This window comes from Hypanus sabinus, chromosome 11 (genome assembly GCF_030144855.1).
Source record: "Hypanus sabinus isolate sHypSab1 chromosome 11, sHypSab1.hap1, whole genome shotgun sequence".
NCBI lineage: Eukaryota > Metazoa > Chordata > Chondrichthyes > Myliobatiformes > Dasyatidae > Hypanus > Hypanus sabinus.
The window spans coordinates 98,177,477-98,200,982 of NC_082716.1; the positions used below are offsets into that span (position 1 = coordinate 98,177,477).

General features: G+C 44.6%; 1 protein-coding gene across 1 annotated transcript in view; it reads left to right on the forward strand.

Moving 5' to 3' along the window:
• LOC132402216 (vesicle-trafficking protein SEC22b) overlaps positions 1 to 23,276 on the forward strand; it is a 38,410-nt gene extending 15,134 nt beyond the window's left edge. Inside the window, exons 3-5 of the mRNA XM_059984958.1 lie at positions 7,948 to 8,108; positions 12,927 to 13,073; positions 22,455 to 23,276. Coding sequence (XP_059840941.1) covers positions 7,948 to 8,108; positions 12,927 to 13,073; positions 22,455 to 22,609 — 463 coding nt within the window. The 3' untranslated portion in view covers positions 22,610 to 23,276. The remainder of the gene's footprint in view (positions 1 to 7,947; positions 8,109 to 12,926; positions 13,074 to 22,454) is intronic.
• The last annotated feature ends 230 nt before the right edge of the window (positions 23,277 to 23,506 follow it).

Consider the following 23,506-nt stretch of genomic DNA (forward strand, 5'->3'; position numbering starts at 1 on the left):
AGGAATAATGCTGGGTATTATCGATCAGTGAGTATGATGTTGTGGTAGGAAAGCTATTGGAGAGGATTTATGAGCTAATTACAGCCAAACATTAGTGGGGTAGATCATGTCTGATAGAGATTTTTGAGGACCTGACAAAGGTAAATGGTCAAGGTAGAGCTGTCAGTGTTGTTCACTTGGATTTTAGTAAAGTATTTGTTAAGGTCCCTCATGCGAGGCTAATGCAGATGATTAAGGTGTATGGGTTCCATTGTAACTTTGCCATTTGTACTCTGAATTGCTTGCCCATAGAAGGCATAGAGTAGTGGTTGATGGGACTTACTGTGATCTGTGACTTGTAATGTTCCACAGTGAGCCATACTGGAGTCTCTTGCACTTTAACGGGCAGTACATCATTAATGGCAAGACCGTAACAGTGTAAATGTACTGAAAGATCTTGGGGTTCAAGTTATAGATCCCTGAAAGTGTCTGCATGGGTTGATAGGGTGATAAAGAAGGTGAATGGCATACTTAAACAAGAGATTCTGCAGATGCTGGAAATCTTGGGGAACACACACACAATGCTGGAGGAATTCAGCAGGCCAGGTAGCACTTATGGAGGGCAATAAACAGGCAATGTTCTGCCCCTTTCTTTCCAGTCCTGATGATGGGTTTTTGCCCTTAGTTCCATGCAACATGGTGGGTGGAAGGGTCTGTTCTATACTGTACTATTCTCTGTTCATGTTTGCCAGATCTTTGTCCACTCACTTAACTAACCTATATTCCTCTGCAATTTCCTTATGTGGTCTTCTCCTGCTAATTTCCTACTTTAATTGTGTCATCAGCAAATTTAGCAATGCTATCTTCAGTGCGTGTCTAAGTCACTATATAAATTATAAAAACTGAGGCACCAACACCATTCACTCTGGCACATCTTTTGTTCTAATTTTACTTAGCAATGACCTATTCATTCCTTTTCAGTGTTCCTTGTTAGCAGCCCATCTTTTGTCCACACCAATACTTCTTGCACGTGAAACCTGCGATATGGTTCAAAGTAACTTTATTATCGAAGTACATGTATTCCACGATTTACAATCCTGAGATACATTTTCTTGCAGGCATACACAGTAAATCCAAGAAACATAATAGAATCAATGAAAGACTGAACCCAAAAGGACAGATAAACAAACTGTGAAAATACATAGTAGTAGTAATAATAATAATAATAATAATTAAGTAAGCTATAAATATCGAGAACTGGAGATGAAGAGTCCTTGAATAAGGTGTGAGTGAAGTTGTCCTCTCTGGTTCAAGAGCCTGGTGGTTGGTGATCACTATTCCTGAACCTGGTGGTGTGAGTCCTGAGGCTCCTATGCCTCCTACCTGATGGCTGCAGTAAGAAAGAGAGCATGCACTAGATGGTGGGGGTCCTAGACAATAGACACTGCTTTGTGGGGAGGGCTTTACCTGTGATAGACTGGGCTATGTCCACTACTTTATGTAGGATTTTCTGTTCAAGGGTGTTGGTGTCTCCATACCAGGCTGTGATGCAGCCAGTCAATATACTCCCCACCACACGTCTGTAGAAGTGTGTCAAAATTTTAGATGTCGTGTCAAATCTTCACAAACTGCGAAGGATATCTGAGGGCACTGTATCAGATGTGCTCTGGAAGTCACTTGTAGAGCATCCACTGTTTCCCTTTAATGTGCAGCACATATTACTTCAATAAACTTTTCTATGTTCTAAACTGGTGAAACATAATTTCCCTTTCACAAAATCTGCCTGAGTACCTAGCATTTTTTTCTGAATAACCTGTTGAATCATCGTGGCTTTTAATAATTTCCTTGTTGGAAAACTAACTGGTCTGTGATTTCCAATTGCCTGTGTCTGTCTTTCTAAAATCATTAAATGTGTTTTCTCCCCAATCTAATGAACCAGAAGAGTTGGTATCTGAAGTAGGTGTGAATCTTTCTTGTATCTAGGGATTACAGAAAGTTCAAACAAAAACATCAACCATCTCTCCTCAGTTGTTTCTTTGAAGGATCTCTGGTGAAGTCCATTGGGACTCGGAGACTTGTCATCCCACTTTCACAGTTTGCTCAGTACCACGTCCCTTCCGATTGAAATTTTTATGTGTTCCTTTCAGTTCCCGGTTACAGTTATTTCCACGATAGTCATGGAATTGTACAGCACAGAAACAAGCCCTTCAGCCAACCCTGTCCATGCTGCAGCTAAGTGTATTCTGTGCAGTGAAGTATGATGCAAAATACCTGTATAATTCACTAGCCATCTCCTTTTCCACAATTAATTCCCCTGAGTCACTTCCAGGGAACTACTATAATTTTGCTAACTTGTAACTATATCTGTAGAAACACTTTCTTTGTATGTTTCTGGCCAGTTTTGTCTCATCACAAACAAGAGAAAATGTGCAAATGGTGGAAATCCAAGCAACACACAAAATGCTGGAGGAACTCAGCAGGCCAGGTAGCATCTACGGAAACGAGTACAGTTGACGTTTCAGGCCGAAACCCTTCATCAGGACTGGAGGAAAAAGCTTGAGGAGTAGATGTAAAAGCTGGGGGGAGGGGAGAGAGAGCCACTGGGTGATAGGTGAAACCTGGAGGGTGAGGGATGAAGTAAAGAGCTGGAAAGTAAATTGGTAACAAAGATAGAAGGCCATGGAAGAAAGAAAGGGGCGGGGAGGAGCACCAAAGGGAAACAATGGGTGGGCAAGGAGTTAAAGGTGAGAGAGGGAAAAAAGGATGGGAAATGTTGAAGGTTGGTTGGGGGGGGGGGGGGCATAACTGGAAGTTTGAGAAATTGATGTTCATGCCATCAGGTTGGAGGCTACCCAAACAGAATATACGGTGTTGTTCCTCCAACCTAATCACGACAGTGGAGGAGGCCAAGGATGGGAATATTGGAATGGGAGTGGGAAGTGGAATTATAATGGGTGGCCACTGTGTTTTTTCTGGCAGATGGAGCGTAGGGGCCCGATGAAGCCGTCTCCCAATCTATGTCGGGTCTCACAGGAGGCCACACTAGGAGTACTGGACACAGTATATGACACAGGTGAAGTGTCACCTCTCTGGACGGGCTGTTTGGGGCCTTGAATGATAGTGACGGAGGAGGTGTAGGGGCAGGTGTAGCACTTGTTCTGCTTTGCAAGGATATATGTCAGGAGGGAGATCAGTGGGGAAGGACTAGGGAGTGATCCCTGCGGAAAGCAGAAAGTAGGGGAGAGAGTTCTCAAACATCCGGTAATGCCACCCATACCCCCTCTTTCACCATTTTCGAATCTCTTTTCCCTCTTTCACCTTATCTCCTTGCCTGCCCATCACCACCATCTGGTGTTCCCCCCTTTTCTTTTTCCATGACCTTCTGTCTCTTTCACCAATCAACTTCCCAGCTCTTTATTTCATCCCTCCCCCTCCAGGTTTCACCCTATCATCCTGTTTCTCCCTCTCTCTCTCTCTCTCCTCCCCCTACTTTTTAAACCTCAGTTTTTTCTCCACTCCTGCCAAAGGGTTTCAGCCTGAAATGTTGACTCTGCTTGTTTTGTAACTGCTGCCTGGCCTGCTGAGTTCCTTCAGCATTTTGTGTGTGTTGCTCAGATTTGTCTCATTCTGTTTTTTATTCCTTATTACTCTGTTAGTCTTTGCTGTTTTATATGTGATCTCTTGACATGCCACCTGTTTCTATAATGTTGATACTTTTCTTAACTTGTTAGTTAACCACAAATGCTGGTTCCTCCCCTTGGAATTTTCTTTCTTGTGGAATGCTTCTATTTGGAAAGATTCCCTCAAATGTCTACCTCTGCAACGCCTCCACCTCTGCCTTCCTGCCTGTCCTCTTGGTATGATGTTTATCCTTGGACATTAAGCTCCCAGCTGTATTCTGATTCACGATTCAGTGATGCCTACATCATACTTGCCAATCTGTAACTGTGCTGCAAGTTTATCTACCTTATTCCGTATCGTGCGTGCATTTGAGTATAACACCTTTAGTCCTGTATTCACCCTTTTCAATTTTGTCCACCTTATATGTTGCAACTCATCCTGTTGATTATAATTTTGCCCTATCACCAGCCTCTTCTTGCTAAGAGTCTCACTACACATTGTCTTTGTTTGTAAACCAACAACCTCATCTTCTGAACCCCTGCACCAGTTCCTCAGCCCACACATCCACCTGCCAAATCATACTATTCTTACCTTCACTGGTACATGGCACAAGCACAATTCAGTGATTACTACCCTGGAGGTACTACCAAGCTCCCTAAAATTTCTCTTCAGGACCTCTTCACCTTGTCCACCTAATGTCATTGGTGCCAATATGTACCAAGACTTCTGGCTGCTCACCTTCTCCCTTGAAAGTGCCATGGACCTGATCTGAGACATCCCTGATCCTGGCACCAGGGAGGCAACGTACCGTCTGGGTGTCTCTGTCACACCCACAGAACCTAATTTTTATTCTTTTAACTAAGCAACCTCCTATCAACTCTGCAGTCCTCTTCACCTTTCCTTTCTTTTGAGCCACAGCACCAGACTCAGTGCCAGAGACCCGGTCGCTGTGGCTCTTCCCGATAGGTCATTCCCCTCAATGGTATCTAAAGTTGTATACTTATTATAGAGGGAACAGCCACAGTTGTACTCTGCACGGTCTGTGCATTTCTCCTCTTCCTGACAGTCACCTAGTTACCTGTCTGTTCTGCTTTTTACTTCCTCAAAGAATCAGAACGGGTTTGTCAGGCAAGATCTCGCTTTAAGGAAACCATGCTGATTTTGGGTTATTTTTTCACGTGCTTCCAAGTACCCCGAAACCTCATCCTTAAATATTGGACCCATCCTACCAAACATTGAAGTCATGCTAATAAACCAATAATTTCCTGTCCTTTGCCTCCCTTCTTTCTTAAAATTGGAGTGACATTTGCAAATTTTCAGTGCTCTGGAACCATTCCTGACTGTGGTGATTCTTCAAGAATCACTGCGAATGCTTCCACAATCTCTTTGGCTACCTCTTTCAGAAGCCTGGGGTATAGTTCATCCAGTCCAGGTGATTTGGCAACCTTTAGACCTTTTTGCTTTCCAGGTCCCACCTCCTTAGTAATGAATCAGAAACAGGGTTAATATCCTCTGCGTATGTCATAAAATTTGTTAACTTAGCAGCAGTACAATGCAAGACATTATAAATGCAGAAAAAAATAAAGATATGAATTACAATAAGTATATATGTATATTAAATAGTTAAATTAAAAATAGTGCAAAAACAAAATAATAAAGAAGTGAGGCACTGTTGATGGGTTCAGTGTCCATTTAGGAATTTGATGGCGGTGGGGTAGAAGCTATTTCTGAATCGCTGAGTGTGTGCCTTCAGGCTTCTGTACCTCCAGCCTGATTGTAGCAATGAGAAGGGGGCATGTCCTCGGTGATGGGGGCCCTTAATAATGAACACTGCCTTTCTGAGGCACTGCTTCTTGAAGATATTTTGGATACTACGGAAGAGAGTTCACTTACTTTGGTCCCCCACTCTTGAATTTCTGGCATGTTGCCAGTGAAGACTGATACAAAACAGTTCTGTTTACTGCTTACTTTTCACCAACTATCACTGACAAACTCTACTGCCTGTAAAAGGTTAACCTTTGCACTTTCTTCCTTGGTGGTTCACCAATTTTCTGCGATACGTCTTTAAAATTTTTTTTGATTCCTATATAAATTGACTGCATTAAGGATGTTGGATTGGCAGGCAGAAATTCCATCCAGCTGTTTCTCAATCAGGGTGTGCTGTACAATTGTCATATAAGCCTAACAGCTTGATTTCTGCTGTAGCTCCATATCCCAGCTCATCAGATGTTACTTAAAATTACTTAAAATTTCAGAAGTCATACATGCATTCTTATTAACATAATACTCGAATGGTAAACTATCCATTCTTAGCCCCTGAAAGCATTGAGGCTTAACACTTTTCCCAATAGCTAGCAATTTCTTTTTATCAGTTCTTGACATATTTGAACAACACAACACAGTTATGCAATCCATTGTTTTCTTTGAACCTGATACTGTTGTGTCTTTGTAGCAGAAGGAACTATCAGGTGGGGTGCGATTTTTTTTTTAAAAAAAGAGACCTATTTCATTGGCATTGTCAATATCACCTGATCAAAATTTTTGAAGCAAGACAGCAAGTTTTGTTGATTTCCATGTTTCTGCACTTAGAGCATTAGCACTATCTTTCTCGGCATGCGTTTTCTTGAATTTAATGTGCCGACATTTCCAGCGAGACAACCAACCATCTGCTGCTTCAAAATCCGGTGACCAGCTTCTTAGATAACTCCTCTGACTTGTTTGTAACTTTGGTCCACTGACACACGCAGCTTGTCCAGTTACAATGGAAAATCATTGATTGAGGGCCTCTTAAGCATCTGGATCCTTGCCTTCACGCTTTCATTTTTGGGATGTTCCCTGTTGTCATTTGTTTAATGCCCATTGCCGCAATTTATCTTGCTGATCTATCAAGCGTGCAATTGTAGATTTCGGCACTCTAGATGTCTCTGCCAGCTGACGATGAATGGTGGTAGGCAGATGACTTTTAATTTGGTCTAGTGGGGTAATTTTTTTGGCAGTTGCCAAATCCTTTCATGCCACCTTGGCAAGAGTCTCTAATTTTTTTTAAAGTCAAAATTAAAGCAAAACAAAATGATCAAAAATCACTGATTTTTGGATCTTCATCCATCGACCCAAACGGACAGCATAACACAAGTACACGCTACTGACATTATTTAAAAACTGTTTGCTCTAAGCAAGGCATAGTGTCTGGCACACAACAGCCAATCAAGTGCACTTGACTGACGCTTGTTAGAAACAGTGTCCTGTCCCAATTAAGCAACATTGTGTTCCAACTAAATGAAGGGAAACCTGGTTATTTTCTTCATTAGTTTTTGTTCTTTTAGTTGTCTCAAATAAGTGGCTGTCCTGATTAACCAGTGACCCAATTAACTTGAATCTGTTGTAAAATTCTGACAGTAGGGAATGTTGTTTTCAGTCTGAAAATTAGACTGTGTTTGCTGGAAATCAGAAATAAAAAAACAGATCATGCTGCTGAAACTCAGATATCATCTGTGGACAGAGAAGTTTTAACAATTCTGGTCAGAAATCTTAGTTAAAGCTTTAACTCTGCTTCCCTGTCCACAGATGCAGCCTGATTTCTTGAGCACTCCCAGCATTCATTGGTTTGTGCTAGCACACACAGAGTGGTCATTATTTTCCAAAAGCTTCTAAATGACTTTTAAGAAATCAAAACCCAGGAGGTCAAACGGTATCTGTGGAAATATACAGAATGAACTTATCAGTGTCATCATGTGAATGTGGGATTTGCATAAAATACTTAACTACATTGTGTACATCGAGTTGCATTGCACTAAAATGACCAATAATGTACACTACCTCTCTTTTTAAATATACAGTATTTCTGTTTTTGAACATTTTAAAAACCTATTCAATATACATAATTGATTTACTTGTTTGCTTATTATTATGTTTTGTTTTATTTATTTTTTCTGTCTCTGCTTGATTATGTATTACATTGAACTGCTGCTGCTAAGTTAACAAATTTCATGTCACATGCCAGTGATAATAAACCTGATTCTGATATCACTAAATAGTAAGATAATGCCGGTAAACCTGAATAAATAATTAGTAATGCGTGGACAGTGTCTATTTGTAAGTAATCTTCAAAATATAAGCAGTGGTTTGACAATTTAAATTGGATAAACTATGCATTGTGAAATGAGATGGCAGTGAAAGAATAACACTTTTGTGGATGAGCAAATCTGAAAACTTTATCTCCTACTTCTGCTGCAGTTAGTGATTGGAATTTCCCTTTTGGAACGGAAGTGTTAGATGCATTATCCTAGATGATCATTGAACTATTGCCTTAACAGGTTATTTCTCTGACATGATTTTTTTCTTTTACAGCTATGTGATAGAGAAAGGTGTCTGCTATTTGGTCTTATGTGATGCATCATATTCAAAAAAACTGGCTTTTGCGTATCTCGAGGACCTGCAGGCAGAATTTGATGAGCAGCATGGAAGGAAAGTCCCAACAGTCTCCCGTCCTTACTCGTTCATTGAATTTGGTGAGTATACCATTCCCTGGTCTGGCTGTTTTATTTGCAGTCACTCACACCTAGCTGCCTCCTTGTTCTGTTTATTGTTGTTCAGTGGGGGTGAGACTTTTGGAAGGGAAGCTTTAATTTTTATTTGAAAAGAAAATTAGTCTAAGCATTCCACATTCTTTTGATTTTCTCAGGAAATTGAGATCACAAGGCAATTACTTTTGGAGAGTAGCGTACCAGAGTTAAAATTCAAGTTGGGATTTTCTGTGGAGTTTGAGATCGCGGGACAGTTACTTGCAGAGAGTAACGTGCTAGATTAAGAAGGTGAGTGGGACCTGTTGGGACTTTCTGCAGAGCTTGAGATTGTATGGATTCTTAGGAACTTGGCAAGGGCTAATAAAAAGAAGTTAGGCTTAAACAAAGCGACCATTGTGGGAGCAGCCATTGTTAGAATGTGCCAGGGTTAGAATGGGGAGCTGAGGCTTTGGATCAGGATGCTTTGGCAAGAAGAGGTGAAAGCTTAAGTAAGCTTCTGTCAGGTTTCTTACATCCTTGCTTACTGCCCAGTTAAAGCAGTGGGAATGACAGTTGGGACATTGGAGGGCTCCTCTTGCGTGATGTGGGAAGGTAGAGAGACTTTCAGTATCACTGGCTACTACACCCACAAGGTCATCCAACTGCAGCTCCTTACAGACCACTTCAGGAAACTGGAGCTGGAGCTGGATGGCCTTCGGGTCATACGGGAAATGGGGAGGTGATTTACAGGGAAATTGTTATGCCTAAGGTGAAATGTAACTGAGTGACCATCAGAAGAGAGAAAGAGGTAGGCAGCCAGTACAGGACACGCCTGTGGCATTTGCCTCAATAATGAGTATATTGTTTTGGATAGCAGCAAAGCCAGGCATTCAGGTTTCTGGCACTGAGTCTGGCTCTGTAACTCAAGGGAAGGGAGGAGAAGCAGTGAGCACTAGGGACAGATAGGTGATCTTTTTGTATGAGAATGAGACTTCCGGATAGTATGTTGACTCCCAGGTGCTACGGTCAGGAACATTCTGGGTTGAGTCCATAGCGTTCTTAATGGGGAAGGTGAGCAGCCAAAAGTTGTGCACATGTTGGTACCAATGGCATAGGCAGGAAGGTTGACGAGGCCTTGGAAAGTGAGTTCGGGAATTAGGAGCAAAGCTAAAGGATGGGATGATGATCTCAGGATTGCACCTATGCCGTGTGCTAGTGAGGCTAGAAATAGGAGGATAATATTGTTTAGCACATGGCTCAGGAGATGGTGCAGGAGCCATTTTTGAGTCATTGGGCAGTCTTCCATGGCAGGTAGCACCTGTACAAATGGGACAGTTTCTACCTGAACTGGAGGGTGTTATGTTTTGTATCATCGAAACATTAAACTAATTCAAGGGAAGACATAGAGTCCAAAATGTGTGTCTAACATCATGTTTACTTTAAGCGAGGTGCATATGTAATACGTGGTAGTGTCAGGACATATATGCATTTCATGTTCGTATACATATAACCAGTAATGAATTATTTAAACAAACAAGAATGCTTAATCAAACAATATATGTACAAGATTACTCAAATATTACTGAAATATTAAATACATTCCTCCCTGCTTTACTATAAAATCCAACTCAATAGAGAAAGCATCTCAATTCCATACAAAGTATTTGATACGACTACTATATACAGATATCCACAGCATGGTAAATTTTAAATCGTCCTATTCAGGCCTAAAGATTTAATCTGGACAGTTCTTACTGTTGTGGAATAATGTCTTTACTGATAAAGGGGTTCCCTCTGCATGCAGTTGAGACTTGTGGCTGTGAAAAAATCTCAGGTTCTAAGGTCTCCTGTGTGGTGGTTGTAGGAGTTGACTCTGAGACAGCAGTTTCTTCTTCCTTTTTCTTCTTCTAGTTTGCACATCTTGATCTTGGGAAGGTTCACTTAGTTCACTGAAGTATTCTCTTATTAATCCTTTCATTGCTCCCCCTACGATCTGAACTCTCCTTTCGGTTTCCTCGTCCACAATGTCAGCTGATGATGAATCCTCTGTTTTTGTATCTTCATTGATTCCTTTCTTTTTGGCCTTCCATTCATCCAACAGGACTTTGGTCTTGGTATCTATTTTTACAAGCAGTTTTTTTTTCTCACGTAAAGTTCATCAAATAACCTTAATGCACACAGAGTAGATTCTGGTTCTTTATACTCAGAAAAGCTGAATGCTTGCAACTTTCCTGAAGCTCCTTGAATTTCCTTCTTGCTTAAAATTAAGCCAAATTTTGCAAGTCACTGCCTGATTAACATATCAGAGGCTTTCTCAGATAATGTTACCTACAAAAACTGTTGTAGTCAGACCACTGCTTTTATCATTTCCACACTTCCTCTGAGCAGCCCGGACATACCTTGTTCCAATATGCCTACCCAACCAGAGGCACAGATGTTGGCATCAATGCTTGTTGAGCAACGATTCATGGTGCTCTGAATGGAGACTGTTCTGTCATCATTCAGTACCTTTCTTAATTTGCTTTCAAATGGCTTCATTGCAAGGGATATGGCATGCAAATTGTGCCTCCATGTTCTGAAGGGCAAAGCAAGTGTAAAAGGCATTGAGCTCACCTGGGAGCAAAACCTTGTTGTCACCTGTTTCACTCTATAGGAGGTGTTAGCATTCAAGCCTTGCCACAACTGTTGAGCATCCTTCAGTAATTGAGATTTGGTATGGAATTGCCACCTTGCATGTGAGAGGGCTTTCTGGAGATTGTTCCTGGACTTGGTTTCCAGACATGGATGTCATCAACAGAGTGTGGTTCATCCAGTGTTGCTGGTTGGGGAAGATTTTGTGGGAACAATCTACAATTGTTTTTAAAAACTGTTTTTAACAACTGTTATTCAGATCCTTGAACACAGCCCAATCTGCTGACTAGAAGCAATCCCATAGCTGCTTCGCTGCCTCCCGTGATCACCTCTTTGTTGTTCTTACTACTGGAGCCGTGCCCTTTAGCTGCTGCCTTTGTGGAGGTAGGAGGATCAGATGATCCTCCAAATGGTCAGATTTCCCAAAATGAGATCTAGGGATTGAATGGTAGACATTCCTTATGGTCATTTAGCAGTTGTTTAGTGTACTGGATCTCCTGGTGGTGTAAGACCACAAGACATAGGAGAAGAATTAGGCTTTTGGCCCATTCAATCATGGCTAATCCTTTAATCCCCTCCTCAGCCCCACTCCCCAGCCCTCTCAAAACTTGCAGCCTGATTTTGACCAGTTGGAAAAACAGGCTGGGAAAAGGCAGGTGGAAGTGTATAGAGAAATTTGCAAGGTTATTGCTGGGACTTGTATAGGTTAGGACTTTATTCCCTGGATTATAGAGGAATGAGGGGAAATTTGATCAGAAGTATACAAATTATATGGGATATAGATAGAGTAAATGCAACAAGCTTTTTTTCTGTGGGGTTGGGAAGAGTCTAGAACCAGAGGTCATAGGTTAAGGGTGAAATATTTAAGAGGCTCCTGAGGAGGAACTTTCTAACTCAGAGGGTGGTGCAAGTGTGGAACGAGCTGCCAGTGCAAGTGGTGGATGTGGGTTTAATTGCAGCATTTAAGTTGGGATAAATACAGGGCTGGTAGTGGTTTGGAAGGCAGAGGTCATGGTGAAGGTGGATGGGATTAAACGGAATAAATAACAGTTTGGCATGGACTAGATAGACCGAAAGACCTGTTCTGTGCTGCAGTACTCTTTTATGCTCAATAATTGCACCCAGATCCTTTTGTAGGTCTCCCAGCATTCAGCATTTATCCCAATGGCTTTTCCTCCATGTTCTACATTGTCTTCTCCAAGCTAGTTTTCATATTTAATTGTTCTTAATCATACACCCTTCAAACCAAGTAACACTAGAGATTCTGCAGATGCTGGATATCTAGAGCAACACGTGCAGAACATTGTAGGAACTCGGCTGTTTAGGCAACATCTATGGAAAGGAGTAAACTGTTGATGTTTCAGACTGTGTCCTTCAGCATGTCCCTAGGACATAGACTCTGTCCAGGAATAAAAATGATTTACTCCTGATATGTAAATGTAATGGAGAGTAATGGGAGTACAGGAGAATAGAGGGGGATACAAGGCATTGGTCAGACTGTACTTGAAGTATTTTGTGTAAGTTTGGGCCCCTGATCTAAGAAAAGATGTGCTGGCATTGGAGAGAGTCAAGGAGATTCAAAAGAATGATTCCGGGGACTTCCTGGATTTCAGAAGAAGAAGGGGAACCTCATTGAAATCTATCGATCTTATTAACCTGTATCTAATCTCCCCTCAGCATCTGCCGCTTGAAAGGAAACGAACCAAGTTTGTTCAGCCTCTCACCCAGGCAGCATCCTGGTAAATCACTTCTGCACCCTCTCCAAAGCTTCAACATCCTTCCTATAATGGGGTGACTAGAGCTGTATGCAATACTCCAGATGTGGCCTAACCAGAATTTTATAAGGTTACTACATAACCTCTTGACTTTTGAACACAATCCCAGAACGTTGTCGGTGGGGTCTCAGCAATGCTAATATCTTTGAATATCAAGGTTAGGTGGTTTGATTTGCACTTTTTCAAGATGGTCACTGCCTGGGAATTATCGACCATTCCTGCAAGTTGTCTTGCTGTGTGCAGGTGTGGATTGGTTCATTTGCTGAGGAGGTGTGATTGAAATTTAATGTACACGTATCACTCAACACCTCCGCTCCAGACCTGATAACTGGGAGGTGACTGGGTGGTAAGGAGCCAGATCACATGCAAGGTGATTGTCAAATGTAACTTAAATTTTGCTATTCATGTTTTCTTTCAGACACATACATTCAGAAAACAAAGAAATCCTATATCGATAGCAGAGCACGGAGAAACCTTGGCTCCATAAACACAGAGCTGCAAGATGTACAGAGAATAATGGTGGCCAATATTGAAGAAGTATTGCAGCGAGGAGAAGCACTCTCAGGTAAAGCTTCTGTGTCTGAGCAACAACAAATTAGGATGGGTTTCAAAGGTGCATTTAATGTCAGAGAAATGTATACAATATACATCCTGAAATGCTTTTTCTTTGCAACCATCCACGAAAACAGAGGAGTGTCCTGAAAGAATGAATAACAATTAAATGTTAGAACCCCAAAGCCCCCCATCTCCTCCCTCCCACACGTAAGCAGCAGCAAAGAAACGATCCTCCCTCCCCCACCAGCAAAAGAAAGCATTGGCGCCCCTCATCGAGCACTCAAGTGTGCAGCAAAAACACAGACTTACAGTATCCCAAACCGAGTTTCACCGAGTAATTCGACATACCACATGCTCTCTTTCTCCCATATAAAAAAAGGTGTCCCTGTTTCACAGCAAGAGGTGATACATAATCAAACAACTCGCTGAATAATGATATTAAAAGTCTGTTGCATCATTTTTCCCGAGCTCTGTGCCCAAAGAACTCTGGTCTCTGGGCTCACAGCCAGCTGGCTGCTTTCGATCTTTTGTCTCCCATGACTCCCCAGATTCCTGCAGAGACACCGACCCTTCGGTCTGCCCGTTTCCAGAGCCACAAGATCCCATTACTCCAAAGGTGAGCTAAACTCTTAGGCCGCATCCCAGGCATATCGAATGAGGGCCAGTCGTGAAACCCCAAGAGTGGGTCCCATTCCCACAAAGAACTGAAGTCAGTGTGTAACTGCAGGTCAGGGTCTTCAAAAGAACCCTGAAAGGGAAAAATGGAGATATTAAAGATGGAAATAGAGCTACTTCCGAAGATGTAAGCAAAGCAGTCGCTGTTAGGCTCTGTCGTCTCCTAAGCTCCTTTTCCCCCTGATGTGTTGGGTGGCTCTTTCAAAAAGTTAGTCGAAGAGTAATCTCCCAAGTTACTGTGTGCCTGTAACAATGACCTCAGCCACAGATTTTGGTCAGTCTGATCAGTTAATCAGATTCCATCTCTTTACCTGTGTCCTTGCAGAACATCAGGCCTTTAACTGAAACAGTGAGCCCTTCATAAAGCACTCAGTTGGATTGGACCTGTCTGTAGTGGTATTGAAGACTGAGTAGGGATAGGGTATTTCCCTCCATAAAGGATATGGATGAACCATGTGCTTTTTATTTTTAAAGTTCCACAGTTTGATGATCACGTTAAATGATGGCATTTGTTTCAAAACAAACTTTTAATTCAAGTGTTCATTGTAAGAAACCATATTTGATCAGGATCACCTGCAATTTCTAAATTTGCAGATGAAACAGCTTGACAGTATGAGGATAGTGAAAAATTTCAGAAAAATAAACTGGTAGTATGGGCAGACATATGGCAGGTGAAGTTTGATACTGAGACATCTAAGGTGGTAGGAGTACTGAAGAGCAGCGATCTGGAATAAAGGATACTGTTTGAAAGATGTTGAAGAAGAGAGGGACTTTGGGGTATAGGCACAGAAATCATTCAAAATGGTGGGTAAGGTTGAGAATGCAGGCGTACATGGTTCTGGGCTCTATCCACACAGACATTTTGTATAAAAGCAAGAAGATTGTGCTGAACTTCCAAATAACCACTTAGTCCAAATACAGCTGGAGTACTGTTTACAATTCTGGTTGCTTCATTGGGTGAAATGTGCAGCAGAAGTTTACTAAAATAGTTTGCAGGATGTTGGACTACAATTGCAAGGACAGATTGGAGAGGCCGGGGCTGGTTTCTCTGGAGATCGCTAAGGAGATAAGATAGAGTTATAGAAAATGATAAAGGTTTGGTTGGAGTGAATAGTGCGAGTCTGTTTTCCATTGGTGAAAGAAGCCACAGGTATAAAATAATGGGAAAGAAATTAGCAGTGACTCGAGAAAAAACCTGGAGTGTGATTTCTGTTCCTTAACAGTAACCTCTTCTAAAAAATACACAAAGCCATGATGGGTTTCAGCACCTAAGTTACAGAGAAAGGTTGAACAAGTTAGGTCTTTATTCTTTGGAGCGTAGAAGGTTGAAGGGGAACTTGATAGAGGTATTTAGAATTATGAGGGGGATAGATAGAGTTGACGTGGATAGGCTTTTTCCTTTGAGAGTAGGGGAGATTCAAACAAAAGGACATGAGTTGAGAGCTAAGGGGTAAAAGTTTAGGGGTAACATGAGGGGGAACTTCTTTACTCAGAGAGCGGTAGCTGTGTGGAATGAGATCCCAGCAGAAGTGGTAGAGGCAGGTTCGATTTTGACATTTAAAAAAAAAAATTGGATAGATATATGGACAGGAAAGGAATGGAGGGTTATGGGCTGAGCGCAGGTGTGTGGGACTAGGTGAGAGTGAGCATTCAGCATGGACTAGAAGGGCCAAGATGGCCTGTTTCCGTGCTGTAATTGTTATATGGTTATATGATAATCCCCAATCAGTCCTTTCCAAATGTAAATAGATCCCATCTCTCAGTACTCCTTCAATAACTTTTCCATCACTGATTTTAAGCTTATCAGCTGGGCATGTCCTTACACCCTTCTTAAATGAAAGCAAATTGTCCATCCTCCAACCTTCTAGTACCTCACCCATGGCAAAGAAGATTAAAAAAAAATCTGTGACCAGTGCCACAGGAATTTCTTCCCTTGCTTCCCACATCTTAAGCTATTCCTTAGGCACCTAGGATATATCTACTTTTATATGTCTTGAGACAGCCAACGCTTTCTCTTTCGTCACATTGACCTGTTTCAGGACATCACAGTACTTTTCCCTAGATTCCCTCACTTCCACGACCTTCTCCCTGGTAAATGCAGACAAGAAGTACTCATTTAGGACCTCGCCCAACTCTCATGAATGCACATATAGGTGGCCACATTGGTTCCTAAGGGAGACCTTTTCCCTCTGTGATTACACGCTTGCTCTTAATCTACTTCGTTGTAGATTCATAGAGTAATACTACATGGAAGCAGGCTCTTCAGCTCAACTCATCCATGCTGATTTTAATCCCCACTCATTTAGCCCATCTCCTTCTATCCACCTGCTTATCTATTTTATGTTTTGAAATTCTGTTACTGTAGCAGTGTGCTACACGGAGCGCTAAAATAACAACACGGAGTCGGTAAACTGCAGTTAAAGAAGATTTTATTCGAACTTCACAGCCTTGCTTTAAAGCCTCCCTGATCCCGCCCTCACTGGGCGCGGATGCTGTAGGGGGCACGTACTCACAATCCCGCGCAGGCTTTTCCCTTTGTTGGTGAAGCAGACCTGGCGCCCTTTTGGGACTGGCCTTTGTGCCAGCGCGCTGGCTATTTGTGAGCTGGTTCGAGTGCGCTAGGAAGTGGGTCGCCACATTTCACCCCCCCCCCCCCCCCCCCGAACCGGCGATACACCCCCCAATGTCCACAGTCTGGGCTGGACCCTGTTTGAAAGGTCGGCCTCTGCGCCGCGGTGCCGGAAACTCGACCGGTTGCGCCAAGTCCACATGGGCCGGTTTGAGTCGGTCCACTGTGAAAACCTCCTCTCTCCCCCCAACATCCAGCACGAACGTGGACCCATTGTTCCTGAGCACCGTAAATGGCCCCTTGTAGGGCCGTTGCAGCAGTGGCCGATGCCCGCCCCTTCGTACAAACACAAACTTAGAGTTATGCAGGTCGGGTTCTGCCCATGCTGCGAAGTGGGTATGGGGGCCAGGTCACCGAGCCTCTCGCGTAGTCTGCCCAGGACTGCTGCAGGTTCTTCCTCTTGCCCCCTTGGGGCTGGTATGAACTCCCTGGGGACGACCAGGGGTGCGCTGTACACCAACTCGGCCGACAAGGCATGCAGATCGTCTTTGGGCGCCGTGCGGATGCCGAGTAGGACCCAGAGAAGCTCGTCCACCCAGTTGGCTCCTCTCAGGTGGGCCATGAGAGCCGACTTTAGGTGACGGTGGAAACGCTCCACCAGGCCGTTCGACTGTGGGTGGTAGGCAGTGGTGTGTTGCAGCCGTGTCCCCAAAAGGCTGGCCATAGCTGACCACAGGCTGGATGTGAACTGGGCACCTCTGTCGGAGGTAATGTGGGCTGGTACACCAAAGCAGGACACCCAGGTGGCAATCAGTGCCTGGGCGCAAGATTCGGAGGTGGTGTCAGTGAGCGGGATCGCCTCTGGCCATCTTGTGAACAGGTCCACGATAGTCAGGAGGTAACACGCTCTGCACGACACTGGCAGGTGGCCCACGATATCCACATGAATGTGGTCGAAACGCCAGTGGATGGGCTGGAACTGCTGTGGCAGAGCTTTGGTGTGCCGCTGCACCTTGGCCGTCTGGCAGTGCATGCACGTTCTGGTCCATTCACTGACCTGCTTGCGGAGTCCATGCCAAACGAACCTGCTGGAGACCATCCGGACGGTTGTCCGGATGGAGGGGTGCGCTAAGTTATGAATGGAGTCGAAAACGCGTCGCCGCCAAGGTGCCGAAACGACGGGACGGGGCTGGCCGGTGGCGACGTCACAGAGTAGGGTCCTCTCACCTGGGCCTACGGGGAGGTCCTGGAGCTGCAAACCGGAGACTGCGGTTCTGTAACTCGGGATCTCCTCGTCTGCCTGCTGCGCCTCTGCCAGCGCCTCAAAGTCTACCCCTTTGGAAAGGGCATGAATGTTCGGGCGAGAGAGCGCGTCTGCCACGACATTGTCCTTACCCGAGACGTGCCGGACATCCGTCGTGTATTCAGAGATGTAGGACAGGTGGCGTTGCTGGCAGGACGACCAGGGATCGGACGCTTTTGTAAATGCAAAGGTAAGCGGTTTGTGGTCCGTGAACACGGTGAAGGGCCTACCTTCTAAGAAGTACCTGAAATGCCGGATTGCCAGGTATAGCGCCAACAGTTCCCGGTTGAAAGCACTGTATTTGAGCTCGGGTGGCCGCAGGTGTTTGCTGAAAAATGCCAGGGGTTGCCAGCGACCTGCGATGAGTTGCTCCAGTACCCCACCAACTGCCGTGTTAGATGTGTCCACTGTGAGGGCGGTAGGGACGTCCATTCTGGGGTGCACTAGCATCGCGGCATTTGCCAAGGCTTCTTTCGTTTTAATGAAAGTAGCGGCGGACTCCTCGTCCCAGGTAATGTCCTTGCCCGGAACAGACAGCAGGGCAAACAGGGGGCGCATGTTTCGGACAGCTGAAGGGAGGAAGCGGTGGTAGAAATTGACCATACCTACGAATTCCTGAAGACCTTTGATTGTGGTGGGTCAGGGGAAATGGCGGACCGCGTCTACCTTAGCGGGCAGAGGGGTCTTTAGTAATCCTGCGGCCCAGGAAGTCGATGGTGTCGAGCCCGAACTGGCATTTGGCCGGGTTGATTGTTAGACCGTACTCACTCAGTCGGGCATAGAGTTGACGAAGGTGGGACAGATGCTCCTGACGACTGCTGCTGGCTATAAAGATGTCATCCAAATAGATGAATGCGAAGTCCAGGTTGCGTCCCACCATGTCCATTAACCGCTGGAACGTCTCTGCGGCATTCTTCAGGCCGAACGGCATGCGGAGGAACTCGAAAAGGCCGAACGGGGTGATGAGAGCCGTTTTGGGGACGTCGTCCAGATGCATCGGGATTTGATGGTATCCCTGGATGAGGTCTACCTTGGAGAAGATCCGTGCGCCGTGCAGGTTTGCTGCAAGGTCCTGAATGTGCGGCACAGGGTAGCGGTCCGGTGTGGTAGCCTCGTTCAGCCTGCGGTAGTCGCCGCATGGTCTCCAGCCCCTTGTTGCTTTGGGCACCATGTGCAGGGGGGAGGCCCATGGGCTGTCGGACCACCGGATGATCCCCAATTCCTCCGTCCTCTTGAACTCCTCCTTCGCCAGTCGGAGCTTGTCTGGGGGAAGCCGCCGAGCGCGGGCGTGGAGGGGTGGTCCCTGGGTCGGGATGTGGTGCTGTACGCCGTGTCGTGAACTGCGGTGCCAGAGCTGATGGAAAATCCGCCAGGACTCTGGTGAAGTCATTGTTGGACAGCGTGATGGAGTCGAGGTGTGGGACTGGCAACTGGGCTTCTCCCAGGGAGAGCATCTGAAAGGTCTCGGTGTGGACCAGTCTCTGCCTCGGCAGGTCGACCAGCAGGCTGTGACCCCACAAAAAATCCGCACCCAGAAGCGGTTGGGCTACGGCGGCCAGTGTGAAGTCCCACGTGAACCGGCTGGAGCCGAACTGTAGCTGCACCGTACGGGTGCCGTAGGTCTTTACTGTGCTGCCGTTCACGGCCCTCAGGGGGGGACCCGGTGCCCTGTTGCGGGTGTCATAACTCATCGGAGGTAAGACGCTGATCTCGGCACCAGTGTCGACCAAAAAACGGCGTCCCGACCTCTTGTCCCACACATACAGGAGGCTATCCCGATGGCCAGCCGCTGCAGCCATCAGCGGCGGCTGGCCCTGGCGTTTCCCGGGAACTTGCAGAGCGGGCTATAGCGGCGGGTTTCTGCGCCCCACCGCTGGTGGTAGAAACACCATTGTTCGTTGGGCTCCTCACCCCTGCCTCTGGGGTTAGTGGGCTCTGTGGCCGGGCCTGGTCTGGTTTGCTGCTGGGAGCGTGGCCTCGTGATCTGTGCGACGGACACCCCACTCACCTTCTTGGCGTTCCACAGCAAGTCCGCCCGTGCTGCCACCTTCCGGGAGTCGCTGAAATCCGCGTCGGACAGCAGCAGGCGTATATTCTCGGGCAGCTGTTCCAGGAACGCCTGCTCAAACATGAGGCAGGGTTTGTGTCCGCTGGCCAGAGACAACATCTCATTCATTAAAGCCGATGGAGGTCTGTCTCCCAAGCCATCCAGGTGCAGTAAAGGCCCGCTCGCGCCGTGAGAGTCTGAAAGTCCTTATGAGCAGGGCTTTGAATTCCGTGTACTTGCCGTCCGCTGGGGGAGACTGTACAAACTCCTCAACCTGGGCCGCTGTGTCCTGGTCGAGGGAGCTCACCATGTAGTAGTAACGTGCGTCCTCTGAGGTTATCTGCCGGACGTGGAATTGGGCTTCTGCTTGCTGGAACCATAGGTGAGTTCGCAGCGTCCAGAAGCTTGGCAGTTTCAACGAAACCGCAAGAACAGATGAGGCATCGGTCATCTCCGGTCCAAAAATCGTTTGGACCGTCAGGGTCACCAATTGTAGCGGTGTGCTATACGCAGCGCTAAAATAATGACATGGAGTCGGTAAACAGCAGTTAAAGAAGATTTTATTCGAACTTCACAGCCTTGCTTTAAAGCCTCCCTGATCCCGCCCTCCCCGGGCGCGGATGCTGTAGGGGGCACGTACTCACAATCCCGTGCAGGCTTTTCCTTTTGTTGGTGAAGCAGACCTGGCGCTCTTTTGGGACTGGCCTTTGTGCCGACGCGCTGGCTACTTGTGAGCCAGTTTGAGTGCGCTAGGAGGTGGGTCGCCACATTACTGTACCTGCATCAACCATTGACTCTGGAAGCTCATTCGATATACAAACCTCCCTCTGGTTTAAGAGTTTGCTTCAAGTCCCATTTCAATCTTTCAACTCTTAGCTTAAACTTATGCCCTGTCTCCTTCCCTGGGAGAAACAGATTGCACATGCACTTCATATATGTTTCATGGTTTTATACACAAAGAATGGAACCACTTAAGCTTCTCCTTTACTTTATCTGTTAGGAATACTTTGTGTCCCCTTTTTCCCTTCTAATTTCCTTTGTAAGTGTGCTCCTTCACCTGTATGCTCTTGAAGGGATTTGCTTGATTCCCACTGCCTGTCTCTGATCAGAGCCTCAATATTCCCAGATAGCCAGGATTTTCTTATTCCTGCCAGTCTTGTCCTGCACTCTGACAGGAACATGCAAGTTCTGAACTCTGGTTTGACAAATAAAAGCCTTCCACCCCCTCCTCCCATTGCCAGATGTCCCTTTAGCTACTAACAGCCTCTGCCAATCAACCTTTGCAAATTCTTATTTAATGCCATTAAAATTAGTCTGACTCCAATGTAGGATTTTAACTTGTGGACCAGTGCTAGCTTTCACCACAACTATTTTATTACTTTCAGGGTGCATTTTCTTTTACAAACAATTCTGGTCCCACATTCTTGTACCTTTTCCACTTATTCTTAAAGTAGCTGAAATTCATTATGGTGCTCCTCTCCTAATATCACACACTCTTGTGCCTCCCTTGAACTTAGACAATGTGCCACTTTTTTTCAAAACCAAAAGTGCTGGAAACACTCAGCAGATCAGGCAGTATTTGAAGAATTTAATTTTCAAATCATTGACCTTTTTTGTTCCTCAGTTAAATCTATCTGGCTTCTTTGTTGACCTTTGTTGCTTATGATCATTGCTCAAATTGTCATTGTTTCATTAATTGTGATGGAAGATGGAGCTCAATGCAGGCAAGTGTGAGGTGCTGGGCTTTGTGAGATATTACAAAGATATAACATGTTATATCGACTAGGCTTATACTCACTGGAATTTAGAAGATTGAGGGGGGATCTTATTGAAATGTATAAAATTCTAAAGGGATTGGAAAGGCTAGATGCAGGAAGATTGTTTCTGATGTTGGGGAAGTCCAGTACGAGGGGTCACAGTTTAGGGATAAAGGGGAAGCCTTTTAGGACCGAGATGAGGAAAAACTTCTTCACACAGAGAGTGCTGAATCTGTGGAATTCTCTGCCACAGGAAACAGTTGAGGCCGGTTCATTGGCTATATTTAAGAGGAAGTTAGATATGGCCCTTGTGGCTAAAGGGATCGGGGGTATGGAGAGAAAGCAGGACTGGGGTTCTGAGTTGGATGATCAGCCATGATCACACTGAATGGCGGTGCAGGCTCGAAGGGCCGAATGGCCTACTCCTGCACCTATTTTCTATGCTTCTATGTTGTTGAATCCTAATGGTTTTGTGATGCAAAGTTCTTCAGAAGTCAAGAATGAGGTATAAAACTTATTGCTCATGAATGTTTTATTGGTTACAGAGTGGAAAACAAACAAAAAAGAAAAGCCAAGAAAACAAAGAAAAGGGTAGTCGTGGTCATCTCATACTCAAACTATAGATAACGAAAATTGCAGTGATAATAATTAACTTATAAAACAACCAGACACAAGTATCATGACATCTGTTACTGAAAACTAAGAAGTTTCTAGAAAAATAGAGAAGCAACAGTACTGTAATTACTGGAGAATTTGCTGAACAGTTTCATGTATATAGGTTATATAAAGCTACAAGCAAGCATAGGAAAGTTGAGCTTACAAGTATATTGCTGTAGATTAGATTTCAAGGTAGAATTGATGAAACCATACACAGCCTTTTTATCCCATTGGATGGTCTTGGGGTCTGAGTGGTTGAAACCTATTGTATTTAGCAGAATTGATGGTTCAGGTATTTGCTTCACCCTCAACCCACTGGTCCCAGTTGCTACTATCCAGCTTCCACATTTGGAATAATACTTTTTCATTCTGTGTTTTTACAGCTTTAGACAGCAAGGCCAGCGGTCTTTCTAGCTTGTCGAAGAAGTACCGACAAGACGCCAAGTACTTGAACATGCGTTCGACATATGCCAAGCTGGCAGCCGTCGCCGTTTTTGCAGTAATGCTAATAGTTTATGTACGATTCTGGTGGCTCTAAAATTGACTGAATGTAGTGTGGCATGAGTGATCTGTGCTCACTGCACCAAATTCTGAGAGTTCCTGGAATACACTTACTCTGAGGCCTGCAATTTATTGCCAGTTAGTCTGGATATTGGTCTGTCTTCTTTATGTTGTAATTACTATGATATGATAGGCCTTTAGTATTTGGCACGATTAAACTACATTTACCAACAACAGATGTTGAACTAAAGAAATCCTTTGGAATGTGCATCCTAACATCTGAAGAATAATAAATGTTAATTTTATTTTCGGAATCATTATAAAGATTGGAAATTTTGAAAAATTAGCAGAATCATCTGCAGAGAGAATGACCTTCTGAAATCTGTCTGTCCACAGGCCGTGTGTGGATTGGAGCAACTGGGCTGAATGAAAGATAACATACTTTGCTGTAACTGTGTAGAAATTGATCTCGCTCGTACATTGAATAAAATCACATACCATCAGAATGGCTTTATCAATTATAAGAATGTCCACTGGTTTTAAATGCTTGTTAGAAGATGCTGGGAGATCTTTCTCGTGTGTGTTTTCTCTACAACTTAATCAAGGAACTGGAGATCATTACTGTACCTTCTGTACCGGTGTCTTTATATAGTATGTATACACATCAGTTGTTAAAAAGAGAACAACTACCTGATTTAAACGTACGAGGTATCAGTAGTTTCAATTTATTGCTTTTATGTATGACAAAACCCAAGATGATGATCAGACACACAACACATCTGAAAAGGTGTTATGTCATATTTTCTGAGCTTCGGAGAGAGAAAGAGAGATTAAAAGAAAGATGTGATTGCCCTGTAGAGGATGCAGAGGGCACTCACTGGGGATGGAGTGTTCAAGGAGAGACTCGATAGGTTGGGGGTTTTACTTGGAGAGG